This window comes from Leptonotus elevatus, chromosome 12, assembly GCF_054856555.1.
Source record: "Leptonotus elevatus isolate MCC_2025b chromosome 12, RoL_Lele_1.0, whole genome shotgun sequence".
NCBI classification, from domain to species: Eukaryota; Metazoa; Chordata; class Actinopteri; order Syngnathiformes; family Syngnathidae; genus Leptonotus; species Leptonotus elevatus.
The window spans coordinates 5,881,818-5,909,345 of NC_141250.1; the positions used below are offsets into that span (position 1 = coordinate 5,881,818).

The window sequence follows — 27,528 nt, forward strand, 5'->3', positions numbered from 1 at the left end:
TGTTCTGCAGAATTGTTCAAGGCTGAGGGTGCAGCTTACCTAAAAGCTTTTCTCACAATTTCTGTCCTGGTGTTTGGAACAGAGAGCATAAAAGAGGTCCTAAGAACACAATGAATACTGCCAGGTACTTCTCTACCTGAAAAAAAAAAACACAACGCTAGAAGGGAAGCATACCAGCTTTGGGTAGTGCGTGATGGGGAGACTGTAATTACTTCACAATTTTCAGTTCAGTCGTTTTTGGTCATGTCTCTATCACAGCCAAACACTGAGCACATATACGTAACAAAAAAACTCATTTACATTTCTATGTAATTAAGTTTTCAATGATCCAAACCTGTAATCTCTTGAGTGAGACAGACGTGCTAACCACTAGGCACTATGTTGCCCTAATTTAATTACTACGCTGCATTAAATATAAAATCGAAAAAGTGCCTCAACCTGGTATATGTATTTTTGGTTGTGACTCTGAACTTGTTCCCTTGGCACCTGTTCTTTTTGTTCCTGTTCTTGTATCGTGGCCAGTTGGAGGGCATGGAGCTGTCATTTGGCAGATATTTGTATTCTTACCAAGAACAGTCAACATCATAGCTTTGCCTGATAATAATTCATTCCGGACTGGGGAAAGCAACAACTAGATTGGCTTTTTTTTTTTTTTTACAGGATTTTATTACTTGAATGTGCTTCAAAGTTAACGTTTGTTCTGAGTAGCACAATGTATCTTGATGTATTGTTTCATTCCAGTGTCTCTTCATAGTTGTTTTATCGGCTTATTGATATGGATGTATGTGGGTATGTATGTGGGAGTAATTCAAAAAATCCTTTTCGCTTTTTTATTTGTATTTTATTTAACTCAAATCAAACATGGCTTGCTGGCATGAAATCAAGAATACAAATATGTCTCTTCATCCAGTCACTATACTCCCGGGACTATGCAGGGGCATCAATTTGGTCCGCGTTCTTAATCATTCGTATCCAAGCAGTGCGGTATTGTGGGGGAAATCATAGCACGCAACACAAATCAAAGGAATGTCTATGTTCGTGTATGCAACTGAAGCATATTATGTGATTTATATTGACCCAGTAGATTGTTGAGTGTCCATAAGCATTTAAAACAGATTGGTAAGAATAAATTACATCTGCAAAGCACAAAATGACAAAGAATGCAGTTACAGCACAATCAATTCATCAAATAAACTGTAGAAAAATTTAAGATCTTCATTTCAAAAAGTGAATTTCACATCCCATATCGATTCACTGCGCAGTACACAAAGTCAAATGTTTTTGTTTCATATTTACATGTATATACTGTACAGTAAATTGTATGATTATATCATATCTCAATAAACAAGGAGATACATCAGAAATATTTTTTTTAATCATTTAATTTATAATTTAGGTAGTAATTTGCCATTCAGAAAAGTAGTTTTCCATTTTTTATTGACTATCTAGTATATGAGCTTCAATTTTGGAATGGAACTGTTGGAATCAATTTATATATATATATATATATATTTTTTTTTTTTGTAATTTGCTCAATTGCACCTGTTTACAGTGCGCTGTTAAATGGTTAACACTCTCAAGACATCTGACGTCAAGTGCAACCCCATCTTTATTTGAACCTCAGGTTTACTATGACAACCTTTTACTGGGTACGGAACACTGGAATGTCCAAGGTGGAACACAATTTGTTCTAATTAATAAAAGATTGCTGTAATTCCTTAACAGCATCAAAAGATCCAAAAAGAAAGATTTCAAAGTGAATGTATTCCTTTCAGGCTGAACTAAAACCATTAAATAACTGTAAAAGCAGTTAATATAGCTTATACTGTACCTGTCGTTGTGGGTTTTATATTGATGAAGTAAGATGTCGTTCCTTTGAGTTGCAAACCTTGCATGTTGCCATTCTCTTTCTGGATTTTGTCAAAAGCATAACCTGGAATTTAAATGTAATCTTGCAGGCCACAGAGGTGGCCTCTGCACTCCCCGAATCATGTTTTTTTTTATTTTTCCTCATTGCCACCTTTTACTGGAGTCACACAGGCGTAAAAAACAAAAATAAATCAGATAAAAAAGAAAGAACAAAGGTTAACTTAAGTTTTCTACGTTGTTTCCTTACATCTATCCTCTCGGTATCCCGACCTTTCCCAAGTGAAAAAAAAACTCCATCCACGGGCCAACTTGATAAATGAACATATTCTGGTCTCATTTTATTTTTGTCATTACACGACAGACTTTATTTTGTTGAATTCTCCTGCACAGGTTCACCACTTTATCCCATGTGAAATAATACAATCACTTATGGCAGGGTACTTATTCATTTTTTATAGATTTCATGCTGAGATTTATGGCACTTAATAGAGTCCCTGCCTACCTAGCAATTTGTCCACCCGCCTCTCAGGAGGAAGTTAAAGCAGCTAATGACTTTTCAATGCTTCAAAATTGTCGGGCTTTACTAATACATGAGGATTTGTCTAGTCTGTAGCCTCTTTTACACAGAGAGTCTGCAAAATACCTGGATCAAAGCCATATCAGGAATCATTAACAAAGTGCCTTTTTTTGCAGCAGCAGCAACGGGTTGCTATTACACATTTATCATGTTTTTTTCTTTCTTTCTTTTTTTTTGTGTGTTCTTTAATGTATGAGAATTCATAACTGTTAGGGTTGAACTGTGGTTTCATTCATTTTTGAAGACACCATGAAGGTGTAAGGTACCATACCTTGACATGATGCCAGATTCAATCAGGCCAGTTCTCAATGCTTGGCAGAATGTTGTAGATTTGATTTTCATGCAAGATTGGGGCCCTCCACATTTTGCTAATGCCATTTGTGAATGGCTGAATGCCCATTTCCCCGGGAGATGGATGGGTGGCGCTGAGCCACATGAGCGGCCAGCCAGGTGTCCCGACTTAACACCCTGTGACTGTTTTCTTTGCGGTTGGTTAAAGGAGAAAGTCAACTGTACCAAAGCAATTACTTTAGAAGAGCTTGAAGGACAAATTTGAGAAGTTGTGTTTTCTATCCCACAAGACCTCCTTGTGAATCCGTTTACATGAGTCCTTGTCTGTTGAAGAAGCTGAGAGCCAATTTTGGTTCCCACATTAGATTTGGAGTTAACCTCATAATAAACATTTTCCTCTCATATCAATTTCTTGTTACAATTTGTACGTTACAGAACAAAAAATGATATCCTGTATATACTAAATCAATCAATCGATCGATCGGTCGATCGATCAATCAATCACCCTGATTCCACGTCTAAATTATTTAGACCAGGCGTGCCTAAGTTCGGTCCTTGAGAATCCCTATCCAGCCTATTTTCCATGTTCCTCTCCACCAAGACACCTGATTGATGATCAGGCTTATGCAAAACTTGCTGATGAGCTGATCATTGGATTCAACTCTGTTGGAGGAGGGAGACATGGAAACACTCCTTCCGAGATTTGAGCAATTTTTATTTATTTTTTTACTCTTGGTCAAAATAAATCCAATATTGGAATCTGAATATCTTAATTCCATGCATTTTTGTTCTGTATTAATGCTATCATCATACTTACAAATTGTGCCACTTGAGCCATGCTGTGAAAATGGAGACAAACAGTCCTGCAGAAGCCAATCACTCAAGTTTTGAAATGTTAAAAAGTCATACTGTCATGAAATCAAATAACTCCAGAAAAACTATATAGGATTCATTATCACATGCACTCGGCCTAAAAAACTGGTCCATCTTCATTTTCGTGCCGGGCAAAGTCTAGTGTGCCGTATTTGAGAATTTGGTCGATAGCGCTACACCTCGTTTACCATTACACTCCCCCCGGCACACCTGACAATTTGGCAACACAAAGTAGACTCGATCTTAGACCAGCTAAAAGCAGGTCACGTGACTTCAGCAGCTTGAACCGGAAGGAGGTCAAAAATGAAGCCGGCTCGTTGACAGCCTATGCTAGTAGTGCTTGTTTTATTCTCGTTTATCTGACGTCTATCAGAGTAAACACAGCTGTTATGGAACGACTCCAGACACTACGACTGTCCACATATGAAGAATGTATTCTTTATTTGTTTCCCGAAGCCAAAACTTCAGAGGGATAAATGTGAAGGGGGATCAACTTGTGCAGACGTCCAAAAAAAACAGTTGAACGCCAGCAAAGTGAGAATTTCACCTTCATATGTAGTAAACATTTTGTTGGGGGCCACGTATGCAAGCTCCTACGATGACAATCCTGCTCTTGCCGGCCACTGCCATCCCGAAGAGGTAAGCGCTTGTCTTTATTTTATTTTAATTTTAATTTTTGGGCGTTTGGCACTACCCCGACTGCCGGACGACAATAATGAATGCCGAGGAAAAATGCTAAAATAGCGTTGCCGCTGTTGTTCGGACCTATCTTGCTTGCGCCTGATTTTTTTATTTTTTTGCTTTTCGTGCAGCTGTGAAATGTATGAAAATGTATCTGTAGGGCCTTTTCTGAATTGAGGAAACAGGTTTATAAGCGGGAAGGATATAAAAATTGAAAGAATAAGCGAGTTTTGTTGGTTGTGCCCAAGAATTTCCAAGTAGAATTGTGACAGCTTCACACACAAAAAAGCAATAAAAATGTACCCTCCAACAACTATCAAAGACGTAAGACAACCAGATATGACAGACAGGGCATATGGTGCGAAAGGAAGGATAGCTTGTTGAAACTGGAGAATGTCAATGTCAGTTGCGTAGGACGATATTTTGAGGGGGAGAAAAAAAACTGGATCAGGTCAGCTCTTTTCCGTCTTTTTCAGCCATCGAACACTCAAGCCATCTCCTTAATTAACCATTTGTATGTTCTTCGACGTCTATACCAGTGAATTTGGCACCAGGGATATCATTCTTGGACAGAATTAGTAGATTCAGCGCAGTAGATATCTCGCTAGTAGACGTCTAGCATGACTGGCCGGCTGAGTTTCACCCCCTTGTTACACTCATGAATATTAATTAAGTGTGGTGACGTATATATTTTGTAGTACCCCATTGAGAAGCACTGCCTTAGGTGTGAATGTGAGTGTAAATGACTGTTGAATAATTAGCTGGGATAGACCCAGCGAGCACACCCACAACCCTAATGAGTTATTTTCCTTTGTATGAACCTCTGCAATTGCAAAAGGTTCAATCAAAGCGGTGCACTGCCAGTGACAGCCACACATATTATGTGCAGGCAGATGGACAGACAGGTGGACAAACAGAGCGGCGGTTTGGATGGACAAGCTGACAGATGAATAGATAAACAGATGGACAGACAGAAAGGCGAGTCAAACTCATAAAATCAGAGGGAGAGAGGATGGACAGACAGACAGACTTATAAATAGACTACAAAACGACATTTGTGAGCGACTGCTATCTGATGCTCATTTTACACCGGATGGTTTGCTTGACGCACGCTCGAGTTGACACAGCAAAACACCCCGGCGGGCGGACACGTACATGAGGCCAACATGTGCATGCTCAAGGGCCAGTTAACCCTTTTTCCATGTGGCAAATTGTGGCTTACTGTTACTACAGGAAATGCGGTGTGACAATGTGTTCATTAGTTGCTATACACACACTGATGTTTTGGTATTCGGTTCTCATTTTAACATGTGAAGTTGAGCAATTTTAAATTTACCCAAATTATACTGTGAAATATATCATTAAAATCTTAGAAAAGTTCATACATTTGAACTGATGTCACACATATCACATGAGACAAAATTCACAATTCTCAAGTTCATGAACTTTAAAGAAGTAATTGTTCATGCTTGTTTTGCTTTGTCTTTGGCTTTATGTGTGTGCGTGCGTTTCGGGAACAGTAGCAGTCTCAATGGGAGAAGTACAACATAAGAAGAGACTTAAAAAAAAAACTGTGAATGAATTATTTTTACTCTTAAATGTTTTTGAAAAATGAGACACATTTGAGATGCGAATGACGTTCAAATTAAACCTTCGCCATTTAAATCTGAGTCTTCCTGCGGCAGTTTTTCCCCTCTTGTATGACAGCATTTCCAAAGTTAAAACATTTCGGTTTTAAGATGGTGACAGTTTGACTCTAGAACTGGTTATTATCAAAGTTCATTTCAACTTCTTTTTCCACTTATTTCACAGGTTTTAATAGTTAGAATGTGTGACAACTGTTTTCCTACCTCAGAGTGTACTATTAAAGTTAGATTTACAGTTAATTCACAGCAAAATATTAAGGGGAAAAATTTTAATTAGCAAATTTTTGGCAAATTTTTGGAACATTGACTGATCAATTTTGAACTGAAGTTTGTTTTAAATATTGTTAGAAGAACATTGAAATAATTTGTGTAGAAAAAGAACTTTCGCAACACTGCTTCTGACTGTGCTTTACATTAATTCCGAAGAGCTATTGCCACTCGTCTGGCAGGTAAGACGTGTAAGAAGAAGGACTAAAGAGCTTAATGTACCAGCGGACCCTGCATGGTGACAATATTAATGAATGCAAATGAAAACAGTCAAGAAACCTATCCACTATCTACTGTCTTCTCCTCCTCCTCCTTCATTAGGGCCTGATAAATATTCCATGTTCCCTTTGTCTCCTCTTTATCTGTCAGCTCCTTGCATTCATTAGTATCGGTGATCTATCTGCTCTGTAAAGACTAGTAATGTCTGGCCCAACCATTACTACTTCAGAATTTAAACTGTTATTATTATTATTATTCCGTCCTAAAAATGTACCCTTGCTGACACATTTCCAAGTCTCCCACGGTGTATAAAATAAGCATGCAAACCCTGCAGCAAAGAAATATGGGTACTACACACCCACAACATCTCCAGCTGTCAGTTTAAACATCCTCATTTATTTATTTTTTTATCGAACCTGCGTGTTTCATATGAAGCAACTTCCACACAGAGAAATACATTTTAGCAGTCTTTTGTGGTGAAATTAACAGTAAGAGTAACAATTTTAATATTAGATAACATCAAAACTGTTAATTTTGGAGCTCACAATTTACGGAATATGACAATAAAGTGCTGTGTTGCTGATTGCTGCCTAAACAGTTTTGTTGTGGAGAGTTATGAGACATGACGATAGTGCCATGACCTCTTGAAGAAAAAATACTGGGGACAGTGAATTTAAAATTTTAGCCTGTTAAGTTTCATGCTGGAGACTTACATCAGCAATACTTGGGAAAGATGGAGTCAAATCAAATTCAGTGCTGTATTTTCCTATGTTGAAAATGATGGAACTTTTTATTTCCCTTTCCCACAAAGATTAAGGAAAGTTGGGAAAATCTTTTGAGATTTGACTTTCAGAGGAGGCCCAATGGGTAAAAATTAGCATGCCAAAGATGGGAAACTCAGCAGTATATTTCTTCTGCTCATTTAAAAATAGATATACAGTACATATATTTCAGAAATGTTTTATTTGAATATTCCTTTTTTATTTTAATGTTTGTATTATTCAGAATAATGTGATGACAACAACAAGTGGTGGGGAGATGCCTTAGCACCCTCTATTGTCCATCCATGTAATCTTTCCATTGATAAACAGGGATATGACTTTGTTCCTGGTTTCCACAAATGTACTACCAATTCACAGATCTCATCGTCTTTCAAATAAAAAGAGTATTTCAAGCCCATACCACACAAAATGTATCTTAATCTCGCCAAAGTTGCAAAGTGGCATAACTGAGCCAGCACAAAAAAAAGTGTTGGTACACACAGAAGAGTGTGCGATCATGCGCTCTTTGTTCATGATTTCTATTAATAAGCGCACAAGAGTAACAAACCAGCTGAAAAGTCAACATTGTTGCTGCGCGTCTTTCAGCACCACAGAGGTGTGGAAAGCATCAAGGAGAGAGAGAGAGGGAGAGAGAGAGAGATGCTGTCTATTTCAGCACTATTTATCCGCTAGGAAGAAATGCAGTGATAGGAAGTAACAAAGTACAAATAGGCCTTTACATTGTTAATGTATTTTTCAGGTATTAGTGAATTTGACATTTTTTTTGTCTGTCAATCACATCTAACTTCATGTATATATTCTTCTTCTCTTAGCACCCCTTGTTGAGGCGCCAACGTGTTTTAGAATAACTGTCACCAAAGCAGACAATAATTGATATAGAACTTTAAAAAAAAAAAGAAAAAAAGAAGAAGCTGTAAACACTAGTGTTGTTCCGATACCGATACTGGTATCGAGAGAGGCCCCGATACTGCATTAAAACAGTGGTAATGTCATCGGCGAGTAGGTACTAGCAAGTAACATCATTTCCAACGCTAATATAGGACTTTGGATGCAGCATCTTGTGTCTTGCTCGTGCATGACATTCACTGATGTGTGGCATGTTCACTGCATGCCGAGCCAAGATATCGGCCCTTGAATGCTCTGAACCAATTGCAAGACAGCTTTTTCATGTTGAGAAAAAAATGTTGGTATCGGTACGGTATCGGAATCGGACGATACTGCAAAACTGGGTCTCGGAAAACTAACCTGGCAATAGCCAGATTGATATTGTGATTCACTCAAGGGAGTTCTCCACAATATCATCCTGGGACTGCTCCACGGTGATTTGCTCCGGAAAGGCGGGACATTCTGTTCAATACTTTGAGCTGATTAGACGATGCGGCATCCTTGAAATGAAATGATGAGGAAGATGAAAATGTCGTCTTCGGTCTCGTCGAAGGGGGAAAAAGAAAAAAGGACAAGCAACTTTATTAAATAAAAATGCACAAAGCATCGCTGTTCAACATTCAACCAGGAAATGGTGAGTAATTCTGCAGGAACAGACTTAATTTCAGCGTCCATTCGACCATATTGGGTTAGTTTGTTTCCCACGGTGTCGCCGCTTCCTGGTTTTGTCATAGCTGCACATCCCGCGACCCGCCCCCAAACACAATCAACAGGCTCGGCACAAGATGTCTTCTCGGGAGTTTGGGAACTCATAAATACTGCGAGAAGTCAGCTTGCAAAGCAAGGTTAACAAAAAACGGTATCGGAACAACACTAGTAAACACCATTAATTCTTCTTTAAACTTACAAAAGACAACACCACTTTTCCTAGCATAACATAACAGTATAACATAAGAGCAATAAAACAGCTTACTTCAGCTAACTTCCTAGTGTATTTGATTAACACCTGTTGTTCAGGCAGCTCCTTTTTTGTTCTGTGTTGCCAAAACACAAGACACATACACACAGAAAAGCCCAAGACAAAGGAAAACACAGACATCCAGCCCTTTTTTGTTTTTGTTTGTTTGTTTTCTTCACTTGGATCATGGGTGAGTTGGAGCTTATCCCAGCAACATTTGTGCAGGGTATACCCCGAACTGGTTGCCAGACAAATGCAAGCCACAAACAACCTTTTATACTCACGTTCACACACTTGCATGACAACCGTTTGATAGCTGATGTTTTGTGCAACTTTTGGTTAAAAAAAATTCCATCTTCTAGTGGCAAGGTTCCACTGTCGGGCTACATTTAGCATAGCTCCTCCCCTGCTGCAGACACAATATCAATCGCCTTCATACACTGCCACCTGTTTCATTTTGATTTTCTCATATTCCACGTATGTAACTTAGTGTTCTCACACTGCAGGGACAGAACACAGCTGCCTACGCCGGCAGCTGTGACTGATGCAGCAGACCTTTTCCTTTCTTCTTTTTAGGGTCAAAAAGGTTCATCATTATTCACAAATCGGGCATTTTTCATTCTTATTCTTTGCCAGATGCAAACAGTGTTCTTCAAATGACAGCATCTAAATAAATTAGGAACATGTACAGTATACGTACACATCATCAATCTGACACATAATTGCCATAATTAATTACATAATCGTATGACTCTGATAGGCTATAAAAAGAGATGAGATGCGGCGCTAACACGTGGCGGTAGCTTGAAGTCACAGTTGTATAGCATGAAAGAGGTATACACACATGCACACACACATTATGGGCCCACACCAGGTTGGATTCACACATGCAGCCAATTAATTTGAAATTGGAGAGCTGCAGATATAGTCAGTCAGTTTTTTTCTCCAAGGGGAATAAGAATAAGCTTGAAAAAAAATAGGTTGTGCTCAGGGTTTAATCGTGAAAGCCAGCATTCCCAGGTGTATTCCATACGGACAAAAGTATTGGGACAACCACCGGAAGTGAAATGTCAAGAAAATGAGCCATTTCTGTTCGGCTTTTGTGTATTTTGACTTGATATTCTTGTTTTTGTTGTTGTTCAAACTCATGCACCCGTACACTCCAAATCATTGTGCACATAGGATTTAAATAAAATAACCATCTGAACGTTTTTATTTTTCTTGGGAGGTTTAAAGCTAAATTATTACAAATCAACTTCAGTAAGTTGAACTTAAGTCCAAGACGTTTTTTTTTAAAGATGAAATCATAGTTTCACCAAATCCCCTCACCCCCACCAACTTAGCACTATTTTCCGAGACTTCTGATTTGAGTGCCAATTGTGTTTTTGTAACAATATGATGAGGTGATTATTTATGAGTTTCACAGTCATAACAGCCCTCTGAGAGAAACCATAACTATTATGCAGCCCATTGCAAAAATGACTTTGACACCAGTGCCTAATACTTTGAAAGATACTGTCATGAGCCCTTACAGAAGCAAAGCTTATTGTCCAATTGCATACGTAAGCCAAGTCCACATTAAATCAACATAGAGCAGCAGTGCATAATACATGACAACAAAAGCCTTTTGTCGGTCTTGCAGTAGCTTGAACTTTTTCCATAACCCGCAAAGCACATAAACAACAGGTTTAAATTTGCGCTGTAAGGCCGCGTAAAGCTTACAGTTTGTGTGGTATACATTAACAGGTGCACGCAGTGTTTTAACATTGCTCGGTCACCATGCTGAAGAAGTCAATATTTGCAGCAATTAAACAAAAGCAGGAAGAGATTAGAAAGTGGAGAGTCATGGTACAGTTAATGACATCATAAAAAGGCTTATCTGCTATTCCCAAAACAAATACATGTACATGCAAAGGTGTACACCCCCTTCATTGAATATCATCAAACGAACTCTCGGGCAAGTCGCCACACTGCGGTGTTTCGACCGTCTTCAAATGGTGCTCGTCCCTTGGGTTTTGCTGCCACTTCCCGTTTGGGTCACTTGGCTCTGACTTAGTTCAACTGGCAGTCTGTTTGAGGGAAGTGACTCCAAGCGCCTGGCAAGCAACCTTTAACTCTCTTCACAGTCACATGAACGAGAAGGACGGAAGGGGTGTGGTAAAATTGAGATTTTTCAATTCTACGCCATTAATATTTATAGACACGGGAGAATATATTTTTATGAGCTGAGTCCTCAAGGTGAAGCATACCAAGGTGTATTACGTCCACACTGAAAGGGAAAAAAGACTGCATCAAAGTCAAGATTTTTTCTATCCAACTTTTCTCTTTATAAATTATGAGAATAAAATAACACTGGCCCAAAAAAAGAAGAGTGCCAAAGATATTTTAATGGCTTCTGCCCAAAGTTTAGTCAAAAATTCTGATCATTTATATTTTACACTTTTTTATAAAAGTGAAAAAACCCAGGTATCCGCATGGTCAAAAAAATATATATAATATCTTCTTCTTTTTTTTAATTATATGATTGATTAACTCTTTTACTACCAAACATTATCCAGAAGAAAACCCCGATAGTGCCCGCCGATTTCAAGCATTTTCACTCATCTTTTAGGGCAAACAGAATACTGTGTGCTTTGACTATGATACATATGAAAGATTGGATTCCATTATTTTATTTAAAAAAGTACGTTTCTACCTTATTACGTTCTTTAGTAATACCATTCGAAAATAGGTAATTTGAGTGACATCAAGCGAAAATAGAAAACAAGGAGAAAACAAGCTTTTTGTGAAATGATACATTTTCTGTACAACAGTGACTTTGAGATTAATATTTTTTGTTTAGTGACGCTCTGTGAATTAGATTTAATGTGACAAAAGCTTTGATCATTCACTTCATCTTTGAAAACATTCTATTTCCTAAGATCTGCCATGTTTTCATGTCATTTGATACCCGGGAGCCCATTGAAAATAGAAACAATGCTGCCATCTTCTGGCCATAGTTAGTGGGTGTTATTAGATTTTCCCACCCCATTCACAAACCAGCTCCTGCCCATTGAGAAAAAAAAAAACATAGTTTAACGTCATTAAACGTTTTTGGCGGTAAAAGAGCTACTGTGCTCTGATCGTTACTAAAAGCAGCATTTATGCTTTGATGTCACCTGTTTTTGCATTACAAAAGTCTGTTTACTGCTAATATTGCCTCATTTTCTTTCTTCTTCTTCTTGATTTTCACATGAAGCATGATTTGCATGAAAAGGCTCTCTGCCACATTGATTGCCGTCTTTCACGATATCACATCAAAAACTAAGGAATGATATATGGACATGCTTGAAACACAGAATAAGCCTCATCAAAGTTGTAGCATAAAAAGAATACCAATGTCAACATTTTAGTATTTTTAGCTCTTTTTTTTGTAAACAAAATATGGAAGATTTCACAAACTAAAGGCAAAACCCAATGTCAGTTTCGGAGTCAGCGACATCAAAATACCCTAAACTGTTGAATGTGTGTTGACCAATGTTATTTATGCAGGAATTTTGGCATCCATAAAGTTACAACTTTAATCTGTTACTTTTCCCCTCAAAGTAACTTAATTCTGGCAAGGTTAAAAAAATATATATTGTGACATTTTTCCTCATACATTTACTATATTTTCTTTTATTGAAAGTTGCACTGTTTTCATTTTTGTAGTTTGACTGGTCCTGCAACTGTTACTCAGGTGAAAGTTGTTTAAATTAAAATTGGAACTTGGACTGACACCCAAAACTGATGCACTGACAGTGCTCCGGCACTCCTTGCTGCTTTAGTGCTGCTAAATATGATGACTCCCACCCGCTACCTCGCGATCGCTAATCATGCCGGGCATCATCGTTTGCAGTCAACACTCCGTTATGTTAATAAGAAGATCTACATGCACATCTCTACAAAATTCTGCCGGTTAAATTTTACTCTAAACAAAGAGTCAATTTGGTCCCACTCTAAAGTAAAATTTACACTTGAAAGAAAGTTTTTTTTTAAAGTCACTCAAGGGTTGAGGAACAAACCTACACCTTCATGTTGGGAGCCAATCTACTCCCTGAGCCATGCAGCTCCTACTGTGTGTTAGTATATCACTCATGTCAGCTGGAATCTTCGTAAATCTAAGACCAAAACGCAATGTTTTTGGTCATCCACATCCAAAAGACCATAAACATAATTTTTGGTCTCATTTGAAAGGAGTGGCATAGCTCAGGTGGTAGGGTGGCAGGCTCCCAAATGAAAGGTTGTGAATTTGTTCCTCAACCACTGTGTAACTTTTTTTGTATTTTTTATTTTTTTTCATGGGATAGACAAATTCTCTCGTACACACTAAAAATAGTCAAATTTACTGTGAATATTTTACTCTCTTCTAAGTGTAAATTTTACTCTGGGACCAAATAGACTCTGTTTAGAGTAACATTTACTCTACAGAATTTATACCTTCTGTAAAAAATTATCTCACCAATAATTAGTATTTTATGGGACATTAAAAGAAAGAATGAATGAATGAATGACGTCGCACTCGTCTCCGGTCACTACAGCTTAATGGCACTTAATGAGTCAAATGCTTTTCCATAAATTGTTTTCTCTTAGTGACAGTCCCACATTGGCAACTCCTCGGTCCAAGTTCGCTTTCTGATCATTTCATCTTTCTCTCAACTGCTATTATTCTGCCATTGTGTTCTTGGCCGAAATCCAGCATTGTCATGTGTGGTAAATCAGGTGCAAATTGCACTCAACTATCAAACTTTGTGGACGTGTTTGTGTCGGTATATAAATAGAGCAATATGCTTAGTAAATAGGACATTAAGAGGGAGCAAACTGTGGATGCAAATGAAGAGCAATTTATGGCGCGGTCAGCCGACGCAGTGCACTCTATGTGGATTTGGCCCTGAGTAACGGTCGGAGTGAAGCAGTGAGCAATTGGAGAATATTTATTAGGGAATGGAGATTTTGGGTATGAGTCTGAGCTTTGTTGTTCTTGGTTTCAGTTTATGTAAAATAACTTAGTGTTCTCTCCATCAAACATAAACAATATAAACAAGCGGCATTTTATGATACCGTTGTGCTGATCTCATGCAGTATGATGTGAATATATAATTTTGAGCACTTCATGAAATTTCACCTTTGCGGTTTTCATTTTATTTATTTATTTATTTATTTATTTAATTTGTTGCACAGGGATGTCACATGTCATGCCTCTATTTTCATCTTTTAAGCCTATGGCTACAGTATGTAAAAGTAGGCTTTACATCCATATGTGTACTATACAGTATGGCCATGTTGTAAAGCTCAACAACACCCTTGGGGGGCATCAAATACTCCATCTGGCCACTTCAGACTGCAATACATCCTGCATTATAACATAAATCACATAAATCCTGTTTGCACAGACATTATCACTGCAGTGCATACTGAAGATATTTATGCCATGATTTACTAATCCCCATCGCGGAGGTTACATTCCTGACAAACACCACAATAAGTGAAATCCGTGATACATAAATATCCTCCCGAGGCATGTTTTTTTTAACAGCATTTATGGCACTTTTTTAAAAAAGTATTTAGTCTTAAAAATAATGCACACACATTCAAACACAAATAATATATTGACAGCAAGAGATGAATAACACAATGTATTGTGCAAACTGTAAAAGAGTCTGTATGTGTTTATGTGAACAAATCCCGTTTTTTTCCAAACTAACAAACTTAAAGGGAGAGTCAATAAGTCAAGAAATGTCTTTACAATAATATGTTCTATGCGAGTCTAAACACGGCCTTCTTATTAATATTACGTTTGTGGAATGTGAAATAAGCAGCAAAAGCCATCTATTGTATCCATCTCAGGGGTCAGCCATTTTGCCACTTGCTGTTGCCTGAAAATGACATCACAGTGCCAATGGGTTGAGCTTGCGCACGACCACACGCAGAAAACAGGTGAGCCGTGACGGTCCGTGTGTGCCCCTAAGAAGTATCAATTGTTTGTGTATCAATTCAAATGTTTAAAGGCTTCATCTTCAAAACATCTAAACATCCTCATTGCCAGGAAATGAGACATCAATTAATGGGTTCCAATTGCACTTTGCTGTACAATTTGTTTACATGCCAGTAATTGTGTTGACCAGCACATGTTGATTAGACAAATGTGAATAGTAGACTTTACTAATGTAAAGTCTAATTTACTGGCTGCTCTATTAAATTGTAAGCTAAGCATCAAGTCCAATGCTTGATAGAGTCATCTCTGCTGTGTATCAGAGTGTATTAGCATTAGTAACAAAAAAATATCCACTGTTGCTTTGACTTCCTTTCCTTCATTTTCTGCCATTCCAGCAAGCTCTTCTTCCTGCTTGGAGAGCACACATGGACAGCTAGGTTCTATGTATATATTGTTGGCCAAATACATTATATTGTGCATTTTCACATTTTAAAACAATTCCCAAGTCTCTTTATTAAACTTTGCACCAGTCAGATCGGCTATATCAGATCAATTTAGCATTGTATGCACATTTTATAGCCGGCAGTAATGTCTTAATTCACCGATCTGATTAATGATGTCACCGACCGGGTCCATGAAATAAGATGACCCGCCACAAATGAATTGTGATCCTTGCGTCTGTCTTCTAATCGACATTTGTCGCTTTCCTTTCTGATATGATATTTTACACAGTGTCTCAAATGACTGAAGTGTCAAAAGTATCATTATATAAGTTTGAGAATCAATCTTAGTGGTAAGCATGAGCAGCTCAAACAGTATTGAGGCCCCACGCCACTGCAGCAGACCTAATGGCCCTCTCGTCACTGTCACGGCACACTCTGTACTGTTTTAGTTGTCTGTATGTGTATTTTGAATTGGAAGCACCTCTCCACGTTGGGCAAAGAACGTGTAGTCGTCAGGATATTCTGGGTTTTGGATTATGCTAAAAAAATTAAAAACGGTTTTGATTTTTTTTCCTCCCCACGCATATTTCAGAGCGTAAAATAAAATGAAGACATATATGCAACTGCAATGTGACAACCTCGTTTCATAATCCTCTCACTGCCTTCAAAGATATGCACGACTGTATTTGCAAAAGTCCCAGGTCAGTATAAGACTACAATACAACACCGGTGAATCCACAAACTGTTCTTCCTTAAAATAATTTTCAAAATGTTTTAACTTAAGTTTTTTTTTTCTACTGCATGTTTTGAAAGCAGCTACAATAATAAAAAGCATGTTATGCTCAGTTGTATAAATGTTTTTATTCTGATCACACTACTTGTTTGTCCTTGGGGAAATTGGAAAGACTGCTAAACATAGGCAAAATGCATGAGAATATGCTGATGCCTAATAAACAGTACACAAGTAAGTAAACAAACAAATTATAGATAAATATATTGCTCCATCTTGTGATTGGATCTATAATCGGTTATTGGTTTAGTTAAATTTGCCCCCAAAATCCTTTATAATATGTCTGTGACATGCTTTTGTCAAAATAAACCAAGGATCGAGAATTAAGTAGACTTTACACAGCCTATTTCATGTTTTGCTGAAATTAGCCCATTCAAGAGGGTGACCCGACCCAATGCAAGTGAGCAAACGAACTAACGCTTATAGCAAATGCTAATTTGTGCATCCAACAAAACCCAATGCAGATCTGCTTACCTTGTGGCTTTGACATGATGGCAGGGCTGTCACATCCATTGGGGATGTGGGTGTTTCTGTATGAAAGGGTTTCAGATTATGTAGTAAATTGGTTGAAAAAAGCTCTGGTCATTTCATGTGCAGTGAAACTTGGTGTGGGCTACCCTGTATAAGATATTATTATTATTATTATTATTATTATTATTATTATTATTATTATTATTATTATTATTATTATTATTATTATTATTATTATTGTTATTGTTATTATTATTATTATTATTATTATTAATAATATTATTACTTTTTCCCTCCCCGCCTCATCACCTTTGTATGTCCCATTTAATGTTGCAGTGACGCAAAGCTGTGGTTCTTTTCTGTAATGAACTGTTCAAGTTGGACTGGATGACTATAAATTCACACTCACTCCTTCACACCTTACATCAGCATCCTACTTACACCTCTCCCTTTAGAAAAGAAAATGTATCACTGTCATAACTGGTCTGCAATGAACACTTGACCTGAGAGGCTGAGTGCATTTTCACCTAAAATGACTTTATGCAAGTCCATTACATTTGGCAGAATTTGAAAAAAGTGTCCTAATGCTCTCACAAAACAATTGAAGACATACAGTACTTGACTCAAGACGCATTAGGCAGGGTTTGAATGTGAGAATTTAATAACCCACAAAGGCCTAGTCATGACTCCCTAGCTGACTCCCAATTGAAAGGCTACTTAAGTCAAATTGTTATTTTTATTAAATTTTTTGTGACATGTATCTGAATGGAGTGCATTTGGAGTCCATGTGTGAGGGGATTGCTCAATTGATTGATTAAGTGTTTACTTAGTTTTATTATTTTTAATAGCATAGGAGAATCTCTGTTTAAAAATCCTGCCAGAGTTGTGTTCAGCACAATAATGGACGATGATAATAGCATGAATTTAGCACAACTTGACATAGTTTACATGATCTTTTTATTGTTTTTGTTGTTCCTACATTAATGTCAGTCAAAAGTGCTTCTGCTGGTTGCAACCAGGTAGAGCATTCTATTTTGCATCAGTAGTTTCAAGACATGATTAATTAATCAATTATACATTTTTAGATTTTTGTTTTTTATTAAACCGATCTCCAATGACACTATTTTTACATATTTTGATTTTTTTTTATTGTTTGGGGGGGGGGGGGGGCTCCTATAAAAATTGACATTTATATGTTCTAATGACTGCATGAAGGGTGATTGAAAAAATCTGGTCATTGAAAGTGTCATCAGACCTTGCAGAAAGGAGGGACAGAAACACAAATTCTAGCAGAATAAAACAATGCATGCTAAGTTGCTAACTGTGGTAGCAAAATCCCAGATGTGTTTTAAAATCCTAACCGGACACCCAGCCCCAGCCCCAAAAGTCATGAGCTGTTGCAGGCAGTCACTGTCAATAATGGATGATTGACATCAGCATGACTGCAAACAGAATGAGTACTAGTTACTGTATGTGCGTTAGAGTGAAACTTATAACAAATGCGAGTAGCATCTACACTGATTGTTGGTCATTAGCTCCCTCTTAATTCATTTGCCAAGAAAAGTGTAGTGATTATTATAGTAATCATTTTCATTATCTTGCTCTAACTGTAAAAGGGAAATTGTCGGATTTAAAATGATAATAACGACACTCTCAAGATTGTTTTATGGAGTATTTTCTTGATTATAGAAGCACTTAAGAGCCTGGCTAATGAATATGTTGTTGTCCTTTTCAATCACAGGGCACAAATAACTGCACCGAGGACACAGTCAGCAAGGTGTGAAATTGGCAAGTGCATTCAGCACAAATGAGTGTGTCAGTGTGTGGAAAGTCGCAGGTAGGTGGTTGATGCTGAAAAATGTCAAAATTATTTTGGAAAAAGGCAGTGGCATGGCGTGGTGGACTTGTGGTTATCACGTCTACTTACCCGACAGAATAATATTAATAAATTATATTCATTTTATTAAATAATTTTGCAAAAATCATCCCTTTCTGGACAGGCGCATCTTATGGCTCACATCTTATTTTTAATTATTATTATTTTTAAATGTATCATGGCGGAATTCTTAACCAGAGGTAAATAACACTAGGGAACAAACACACTTTTGCTGAGTTACACTGTATGTCTGGCTGCTGTTTTAACTCTTTTTTGGGTGCAAAATCCAAAACTGATTTTAGTTTTTCTCTATCACGTCGAGTTTTTGAGCTATAGGATTCCCGTTTAAAAAAATATATATATATTAAATAAATGTGTACAGTATGTATGTAAATAAAACGCTAAGATGAAATAGTTACAAGCTTTGAAAACTAACAACACAGCATAAAACAAAATATAACTTAGAATTGTATGTCCATGGTTACAAGGTTAAGAGAAATGCCAGCACTAATCCTTTTAATTCTTACTATGCAAGCTTTCTGGGCTATTGGGAGCCGCACGCACCTTTCACCGCACTGTCTCAATTGTGGCTGCACAAACAAATTGCCAGGTAGATGTAGATGAGTCCATTCATAATCAGCTCTTCTTACAACAGTCTTGCTAAAGCTAATCAGTAGGATTTTGCTTATCTGGAGTGTAAGATGTATAGAAAAAAAACTTGACATGCTAGAAAAAATTACTGCAATTTTGGAATCAGAATTGAATTAAATAAATAAATAAATAAATAAATAAATAAATAAATAAATAAATAAATAAATAAATAAATAATAATAATAATAATAATAATAATTTGATGGTTGTTGATTTGAGTAGGGCTTGTAAGTGCAATGAAACATAACAGAATATACAGGAGGTTTTATGGCCACCATTTGCTCTGTCATTTGGTTGCATATTATGAAGTGGAGGTCACTGTTACGGTCTCAGTTGGGAAATGAATTATTCACCCGTGACAGACACCAGCAGGTTTAGGATTAATCTTCATTTCCTAAATGACACCATTTTAAGTGGGCTTGCCATGAATTCTAATCAGTTGAATGTCACGTTCTGTACCAATTAGCAGTGCAGAGGTCATCGTATTATGTTGAACAACATATCCATATTGCGGACCATTCTAACTCTTTTATGATTTCGGACATAACAAGTGTCATTTACCAAACAGCTTAACCATTAACATTAGCAGGCTTATCATTACATCTGCTTGAGCCATAAGCTTTAAGTACACAGAGTCACGGGGGAAAGATTCACCTGAGACTTGATGCTGTTTCAAGACTAACCTGCCCTGTCTAACGTACATGAGGAAATATGCACACACAAACAAGGCGATGGAAGTCTTGCTGCCTCGAACACACACAAATATAAAAGACGATGCCAAGGACGAGGGCTGTTCGTAAAGACTCCGTAAATTGAACTCATAGATTTGTTTCTAAATACATCTACATATGTGAAAGTAACTGCTTAAACACATGTTTAAAGACCAAAAACTATGTAAAACTGAATTGTGAAGCTATTAGCATGAAACAGTTTTTCCATTTCAGTTTTCATAATTTTTTTTAGGGGAGGCTTTCTAAAACGGTAACAATTTACAGAAAAGCTTGGTGGTGTTATTGAAATTCTCATACATGGAAGTGATATCACAGACAAACCCTGCACCTGTCTGCTGGCCACTGATCTGAATGTATGACTGGGTAGCCGATAGCTCGTACGTGCAAGCCATTAAAGCGACAGGGGCGGCCATCTTACTCCTCCCATCTCGCAGGCAGTATAAACCAGTGTTTTTTGTGGGCCGGCACCCACCGGTACGGAGCTCCTGCACTTCTAAAAAAGTCTCCTTTGAGCGTCCAGGTACTTGTCAATGTGCAAAGAACGAACTAGCAGCGTTTTGGTATGCTTGACAATTCATGTTTTGATCCCCAAAAGCTGTTCCGGCGAGCGCCGCTCATCCACAGACTTACATATAGTATGGAAGTCCTGCGCTCATCACATCAACATGCGCACGCTTAATCCAGAACTCTTATATATTTGTGCTTTGCAAGAGTAGCGCGCATACGTCATTCAAGTCGCTCGCTAGCCCGATGCTAGCCAACCGAACACGTGTACAACCATAGCTCTTCAGTTAAGAAAAGAAAATGACAACGCTACAATGCTGTCCTGGCTCAAAACTTAAAAAAAGGCCACGGTCAGACTCTGAGGTGGATTCGCAGGATGATACAGCACGGCCGTAAAAATAACCTGGTCTGCTCATGCTGTAGCGAGAAGTAAAGCCGGCGGTGGCCATTTTGCGTTGCCACACCTCCAGTAAGTAAACACAAATTGACTTGTGCGTACTTTTCACCTTATTTTCTTTCTCTACAACGAAAATACCACAGTGTTTGGCATACGGTTGTACCAATAAGTATAAAATAAGTGTGAGAGAAGCTCTAAGGGTATTTTTCAAAGTGCTACTCAAAGACAATTGCTGTGAAATGTAAACCTTACTTCTGAAAGTCACGATTCACGATACTAAGATAATTCTTTGAATGGTTGATGCAAACAATGAAGTTCGTTCTTTGCTAGGCTCTCATTATCCCATACAGCGGTCCTGGCGTTTGCTCAAGTTTAATGGCTTTGTTTAGCATATTGTAAAACACCACAAAATGTCATTAGCTCAATGGCCAAAGGAGAATTTAGTAGGAAGTCGTACAAAAAGTTTAACACTAAATCATATTCAAACTAGCCTAGTTTTTTTTTTTTTTAACACACTCTTAAAACCATTACATATCACCTGTCAGTCTGTTGTTCAAAGTTTTTTTTGTTTTCACTCACTCACACAAACACACACTCATGGTCTCCCGGGCGGGGAAGTAAACCCACGCCGTCTGAGCCGAAACCAAGCTACGGCACCACTCCGCCACCTGGAGACTCAAAGGTTTTAAATGGCGCACTGATTCCAATTGTGAAGGAGGAAGTAGCATTTTATTTTTTTTGCACATTCTGTGAAAACGGTTCATATTGAATGCTGGGGAAATATTTACTCCATATCAATGACTTCATTGTGGTTCACTGGGACACCGACCTTTGAATTTTATGATGTCAAGGGTGTTCAACTTTAGCGGTACAGAAGTGTACATCCATCCATTTTGATACTTTATGTACACAGTCCTACTACATTTTTATGAAAATAAGCTCAATCAGTTGGTAAAGCCAATTAATTCACAGTATTTTTAATGAAAGATGCAAAATTATTAGTGAAAACAAACAAGTCTTCTGCGTGTATTTCAGTCAAGTCTTGTAGATGAGGTAGAAACTGCAGCTTGTGGCTCTGTCCAAGACAGCATGATGTGCAGAGCACTCGGGCGCTAACTTGATTAAGCACCAAGTCGAGGCCCACTCAATTAATCGGACCAATTGACTGTTGCAGTCCCACACAGCGGCTGCCCATGGAAGGAAAGGAGTGCAGCAGCAGTGAAGGCAAATGAACATTGATTAAGGCATGTGTATGGCGTTTCCGGGAAAAACTTTTCCATGCTCTCACTTCCCCAAAAAAGTCAGTCTCACGTGTTCTCACATCCAAAAAGATGGGCATTAGGATCCATGTGAATCTACTAATAGCGTCAATATGCTAAGTACATGCAGTGAGCCATTGCTCATTTACACGTTTTTTATTTGCACGACTGCATTTTGTGCTAAAACATAACAATCAGTGACATTGTACTAGCAAGTGACGTATTAGGAAAACTGCGTCAGTGTCAGTTACTGTATATTACTCCTGCTCAGCACTCGGCTTATTCGTGCTGACAAATTTGTGCGCAACTGGCCCATATGCACTCACCGACTGCCAAATGGCTGCGTCCCTATGTGTCCCTACTAAATTACAACGAAAAAATGTTCTTCACCTGTGACTCTGTGAGGAGCATTTCCACATGCTAATGGGATTTAGAGTTGAAGCGTTGATCACAAACAACAGCATCATATAATGGGCCATGATTTTATAGGTTTTTTTTGTATCTGTTGTGCCATGCAGGCATTGTGTTGCTTGTAACCTGGTCAACTCTCAATTTGTCTCCTGAACGATCAATTATGAGCACCACTATACCGAGAGGTTCATAACTGGTGATGCATTAAGTCCCCTGAAGTCCAATATAAAAATATGAAGTAGAAAATTAGCCTTTATTTTGACAAATTGAAATATTTGTTTTCAAAGATTCTGATTATGCTTGAATCAATTCCACACTTTTCATCAATGTAATAGCAAGAAAAACAAAATAATATATCAGGTCAGGATCTGCCAAGCACCCGAAAAACCACTTGGTGGCCCTGAAGAGCACTTAACGGTCAAGAAACAGAGCCTGAAGAAGATTCATTTTGTTTTGCTTTGTGTTTTAATGTAGGTGGGTAGTATTGAATGATAGTAGAATAACAGAAGAAAAAAAGGTTTGTTTGGTAGTTTGTTTTTTATTTATCTTTTACTGAAGCTTTTGCTCATTTTTTTCACGATTTTAAAATCTAATTATTCAAATATCTATTTGTATTTCTAAACTACTTTGTAACCCTTTTTCAGGTTATATTGTTTAGTTTGTCATAATTTTATATGATGTATTTTTTTATATTATTGTAGAGAACTTCAGCTGCTGTATTTCCTGAAAGTTGCATTGTGGAATTTGTCACTTTTTTTACTCGCAACTGCCACCTCTGGCCTGAAGCCTAACTGCAGCCTCTGTGTCAAGCTTGTGCAATAATGTAGTCAAGTGCTTAACGCGTGTCACATCACACACACAACCGCTAATCTGGCAGGTAGTGGCTCCATTTACAAAAGAAACATGGCTAATTGTAAGCCGTTGGGTTGTTTATTTTAAACCACAAAGACGTATGGCTGTCCGCTGGATTTACTAGCAGGAATAAGAAAACCCCTAACTTTGAAGCCTCAAAATTGTTCATAGGTGTAAATATGAGTGTGATGTGGACACTAGTTTACTAACTCCTCATGCATTTTAAACAAACTGTCAACGGAGGGGAAAAAATTAAATAAAATTAGGTTGTTTGTATACTTTTTACATTGTGGACTTTTGAGAGGCCTAATCTCAACATCGAGTGTGGCCAAGGGCCGCATGCGCAGTTGCCCATCTCTGGGTTAATTGGAGACGCTAAATCACAGGTGTCAAACTCAAGGCCTGGGGGCCGGATCTGGCTCACCACATCATTTTATGTGGCCTCTGAAAGCACATCAGCATGTCCATTATGTTAGCTAAAATCTGTACCAAAATTTCAAACTGTCATATGTGATAAATAATGGCAGTGAGATATGTCAAGCATTTTCTTACTAAACGCATACGAACAAACCATTATTCTTGACTAGTTATCTAATACCAATTCGTTGTGCACTGTGTAAGTAACAATGAGAGGAGGTGGTTAAACATTTAAATTGTTTTACAGTGTCATGTTTCGGTTCTGTGGGGTTAGGTTTTTGTAAAATTTTTGGTTTTCTTGTTCTTTGTTTGTGTGATCTGTGCTTTGTTATGTTGTCCCTATGTCTTTCCCTTGTCTCGCCAAGCTTTATGTGGTCCACCAGTGTTTGCCTGCCCCAAGCTACTTGCGTCTTGCCCAGGTGTGTCATCATGTCAATTTTTTGTGTTGGTGTATATATGTTCTGTCCTTGTCAGTCCATTGTTTGTTGCTGTTTGTTGCTGTCGCTCTGTCATGCCTTTTGATCCTCCATGTCTTGCCTTGCCTTGTTTTTGTTTTGTTTTTACCTTTGTTGTTTTTATTTCTTTGGACTTTACCTTGTTTGCCTCCTTGTTTTTGTTAAATTAAAATAAACCCTTTTTTTGGACTTCACCTCTGCCTCCTCGCATCTGCTTCCCTGAATTTGGGTCCTCAACTACGCCACCTTCCTAACACACAGTCATAACGGCCCTCCAAAGGAAACCGTAACTACAATTTGGCCCACGACAAAAATGAGTTGAACATCCCTGCTCTAAATTGTCTCTACGTGTGCGTGTGAATGGTTGTTTGAAAAAAAAGATCAGATCTGGTGAGGCACTACTTTGCCCCCTGGCCTTCAAGCAAGGTTGCTACTACTATTCCACATACCCAATCCAGTGTTTCTCATTTGGATGCAGAGCTTCAATCAAACACACACGTGGCCTTCACCTTCCCACCAAACAGGCTCGTCTTCAGGAAGTAATGTCACATCGTTTACAACCACATAACCATAACGGAACAGCCCCTCCTCCCCTTAGCATGGCTAGTGCAGCAAGCCCCCTGCCCCCAACAATCACCGCTACCAACACCACCGCCCTCCTATATCCCGCACCCCCTCCCCGTCTGACAGCCAAGAATGGGCCACAATAGATTCTTGACATCTGTGCAGTTAATTACAATGACTGTACACGGTGCTGCTAGAGACGTGTAATTATTAGCACACTGGCGGGAGGGCCACTATAAGAGAGCTGAGCCACATCTTGACGTGACGGGGGCTACACAGCCAGCGCTTGAGACACAAAGACATGCCCCCATTCCCCCCCACCGCCACCATCCTCTACCCTACTGTTTAGTTCTTGACAGTGTGTGTGTGTGTGTGTGTGTGTGTGTGTGTGTGTGTGTGTGTGTGTGTGTGTGTGTGTGTGTGTGTGTGTGTGCGTGTGTGCGTGTGTGCGTGCGTGTGTGCGTGCGTGCGTGTGTGTGTGTGTGATGCAGGCAGTGGGCGGAGGATGCATTTGTGCCCTGTTGTCTTTTTATTCCCATGCAGACGACACCATTATATTGGAGACAACAAGATGAAGAACAGTCTTTATCGTTCAACAATTAACTGTGAAGTGATGAGCGTCTCCACAAAGATAAACGTATCTTGCTGTCAGAATATGCAACTGTGCGAGAAGGACAAAAGTACTGACACACACAAGGCCTCCCACAGGAAGTGACAATAGAGGAAAATGTCAAGTCTGCTTTGCGCAAGGGTTCAATCTTTTTCAAAAAGGGACCTCAAATATTTTCTCTCATGAACATGGCATACAACATGCCCATGTCTGGACAAAAGTATTGGGACATTCGGCACAGCTTCTTGGCATTCTTCTTACAAGGACAAGGGCTGGGCTTATAACCGTTGTGGAAAATGGATTTAAAACACTTCTCTGAGGAACTCCACTCACAATAGTGTCTGACAATCATGCAAGCACACCATATGTGACACTGTTCTCTACATTCATAAGTTAAATAGTATCGGAACATTACACCTGCTTGAAGTTAAAAAATATATATTGTTTTAAGTGTATTTATTCAGTTGATTTTTGCTGTTGGGTATAAGATAGCTCTGATCTCCATCCCAAATTTGTTTGATGGGCTTCTTCTACTCCAAATTCATCCAAGCATGCCTCTATATGGGCCTTGCTTTATGCATTGCGGAACAGAAAAATGGTCATCCACAAACTGTTTCCAAAAAGTTGAGACTTGAGCATACAAATGTTCCAACTAAGTTGTCTATTTTCGATCCTTGATTTATTTATTCAAATAGACATGGGGAAAAAAGACTAGCTGGCCATTCTCTTTGCAGCATTCGCACAAACGCCACAAATATTCAGTGTGAAAGGACAGAAGAAAAGAGCCCAAATGCAATATAAGCAACTCGCACCCGCCCACCTGCCCAGCATGGGTCTGAACACACAGGGAATGCTCATTGCATCTGTTCTCAAACCACTCTTGCCAAAGGCAAAATAAAATCCCCACTAAAACTGCAAGTAAAACGCCCCTGCAAACACCAGCTTTATTTACATCACAACCTAAGAACAGAACATTGAATTGCATGCTTCATTGTCAAAATACCACTGCAGTATTTTAATAATTCTGCCAACCACTTATGAATGAATGGACCAGGCAGTGTGCATTCATAATCTTTAAGGCACTGTGCCTTTGTTTATGTATGGAGAAAGGACAGAAAATACATTGACTAACTAACTTATATTTAACATCAGGACTCACGGGTGCCATCGAATCGCGTGGCGATGGTGTCCAGGAAGGTATTCTGAGGGGCCAGCAGCCCTCTCATCACCGGCATCCTGCTCCGGGTCGACTGGGTCCTTCTGACTCGGCGCCCCGGGGCGCCGCTGGACTCCTCCTCCCGCTGCTCAGACCCAAAGCTCGGCAGGAAGCGGGAGGTGCCCGGTGCGCATCCCAGCCCCTGGAGGAGCGCACCGATCCGAGAAACGCGTGGCGACTCCACCTTGACACCGCGGGGGCTGTGACCATAATCGAGCCCAAGACAGAAAGCGAGCTTGAGGTTAAGCGTGAGGGGTTAGTTAATGCACACCTTCCAGCTGAGCGGTGCGCAAAAGGTGAGCGTGTTTTTACGCGCAAAAGCAAAGAAAGAGAGACGCAGTAAACAATAGATGGATGGATGGACTACTGTGACTTTGTGGTGCTGATGGTGTGTGAGTGAATCTTATAGCGACAAGCTCCTCCTCATCCCTCTCTCTCGTTCTCTCTCTCCCCCTCTCAGTCTCCCTTCTTCTCCCTCCGTTGGTTATCTGGAGAGAGCAGATGCCGAGTCACATGACGCCTCTAAGGTCCTGATGATGTGGTCCTCTTTCAAAGTGGAGGTGGGAGACAACAAACAACTGACAGTTAATTTACTCATCTTGGTTGCGGAGTGTAAAAAAAAGGGGGGAAAAAAGTGGTAGGCAGGTGCGTAATTGAGCGCGCAATTGCCGTTCTGGAACAAGCGAACGCGCATTCAGGACAGTTTGATGTGCGTGGTGTGGGAAAAAAACGGTCATGTCCACACACTGGGCTCTACACGATTTAATAACACTTTGTATTTTACGTATAGGCCTAATCATCGAGCACGCTTGAGGATTTCACGTGTATACTGTCACGGAAACTGTCTTTGTTGAATCTTGTGTTTAAAAATAGTAGAAAA

The 27,528-nt window shown here is 38.9% G+C and overlaps 1 protein-coding gene across 1 annotated transcript in view; it reads right to left on the bottom strand.

The window, feature by feature from the left end:
* kcnh3 (potassium voltage-gated channel, subfamily H (eag-related), member 3) overlaps positions 1–27,528 on the bottom strand; it is a 135,860-nt gene that overhangs the window by 107,664 nt on the left and 668 nt on the right. Inside the window, exon 2 of the mRNA XM_086090749.1 lies at positions 26,592–27,194. Coding sequence (XP_085946875.1) covers positions 26,592–26,667 — 76 coding nt within the window. The 5' untranslated portion in view covers positions 26,668–27,194. The remainder of the gene's footprint in view (positions 1–26,591; positions 27,195–27,528) is intronic.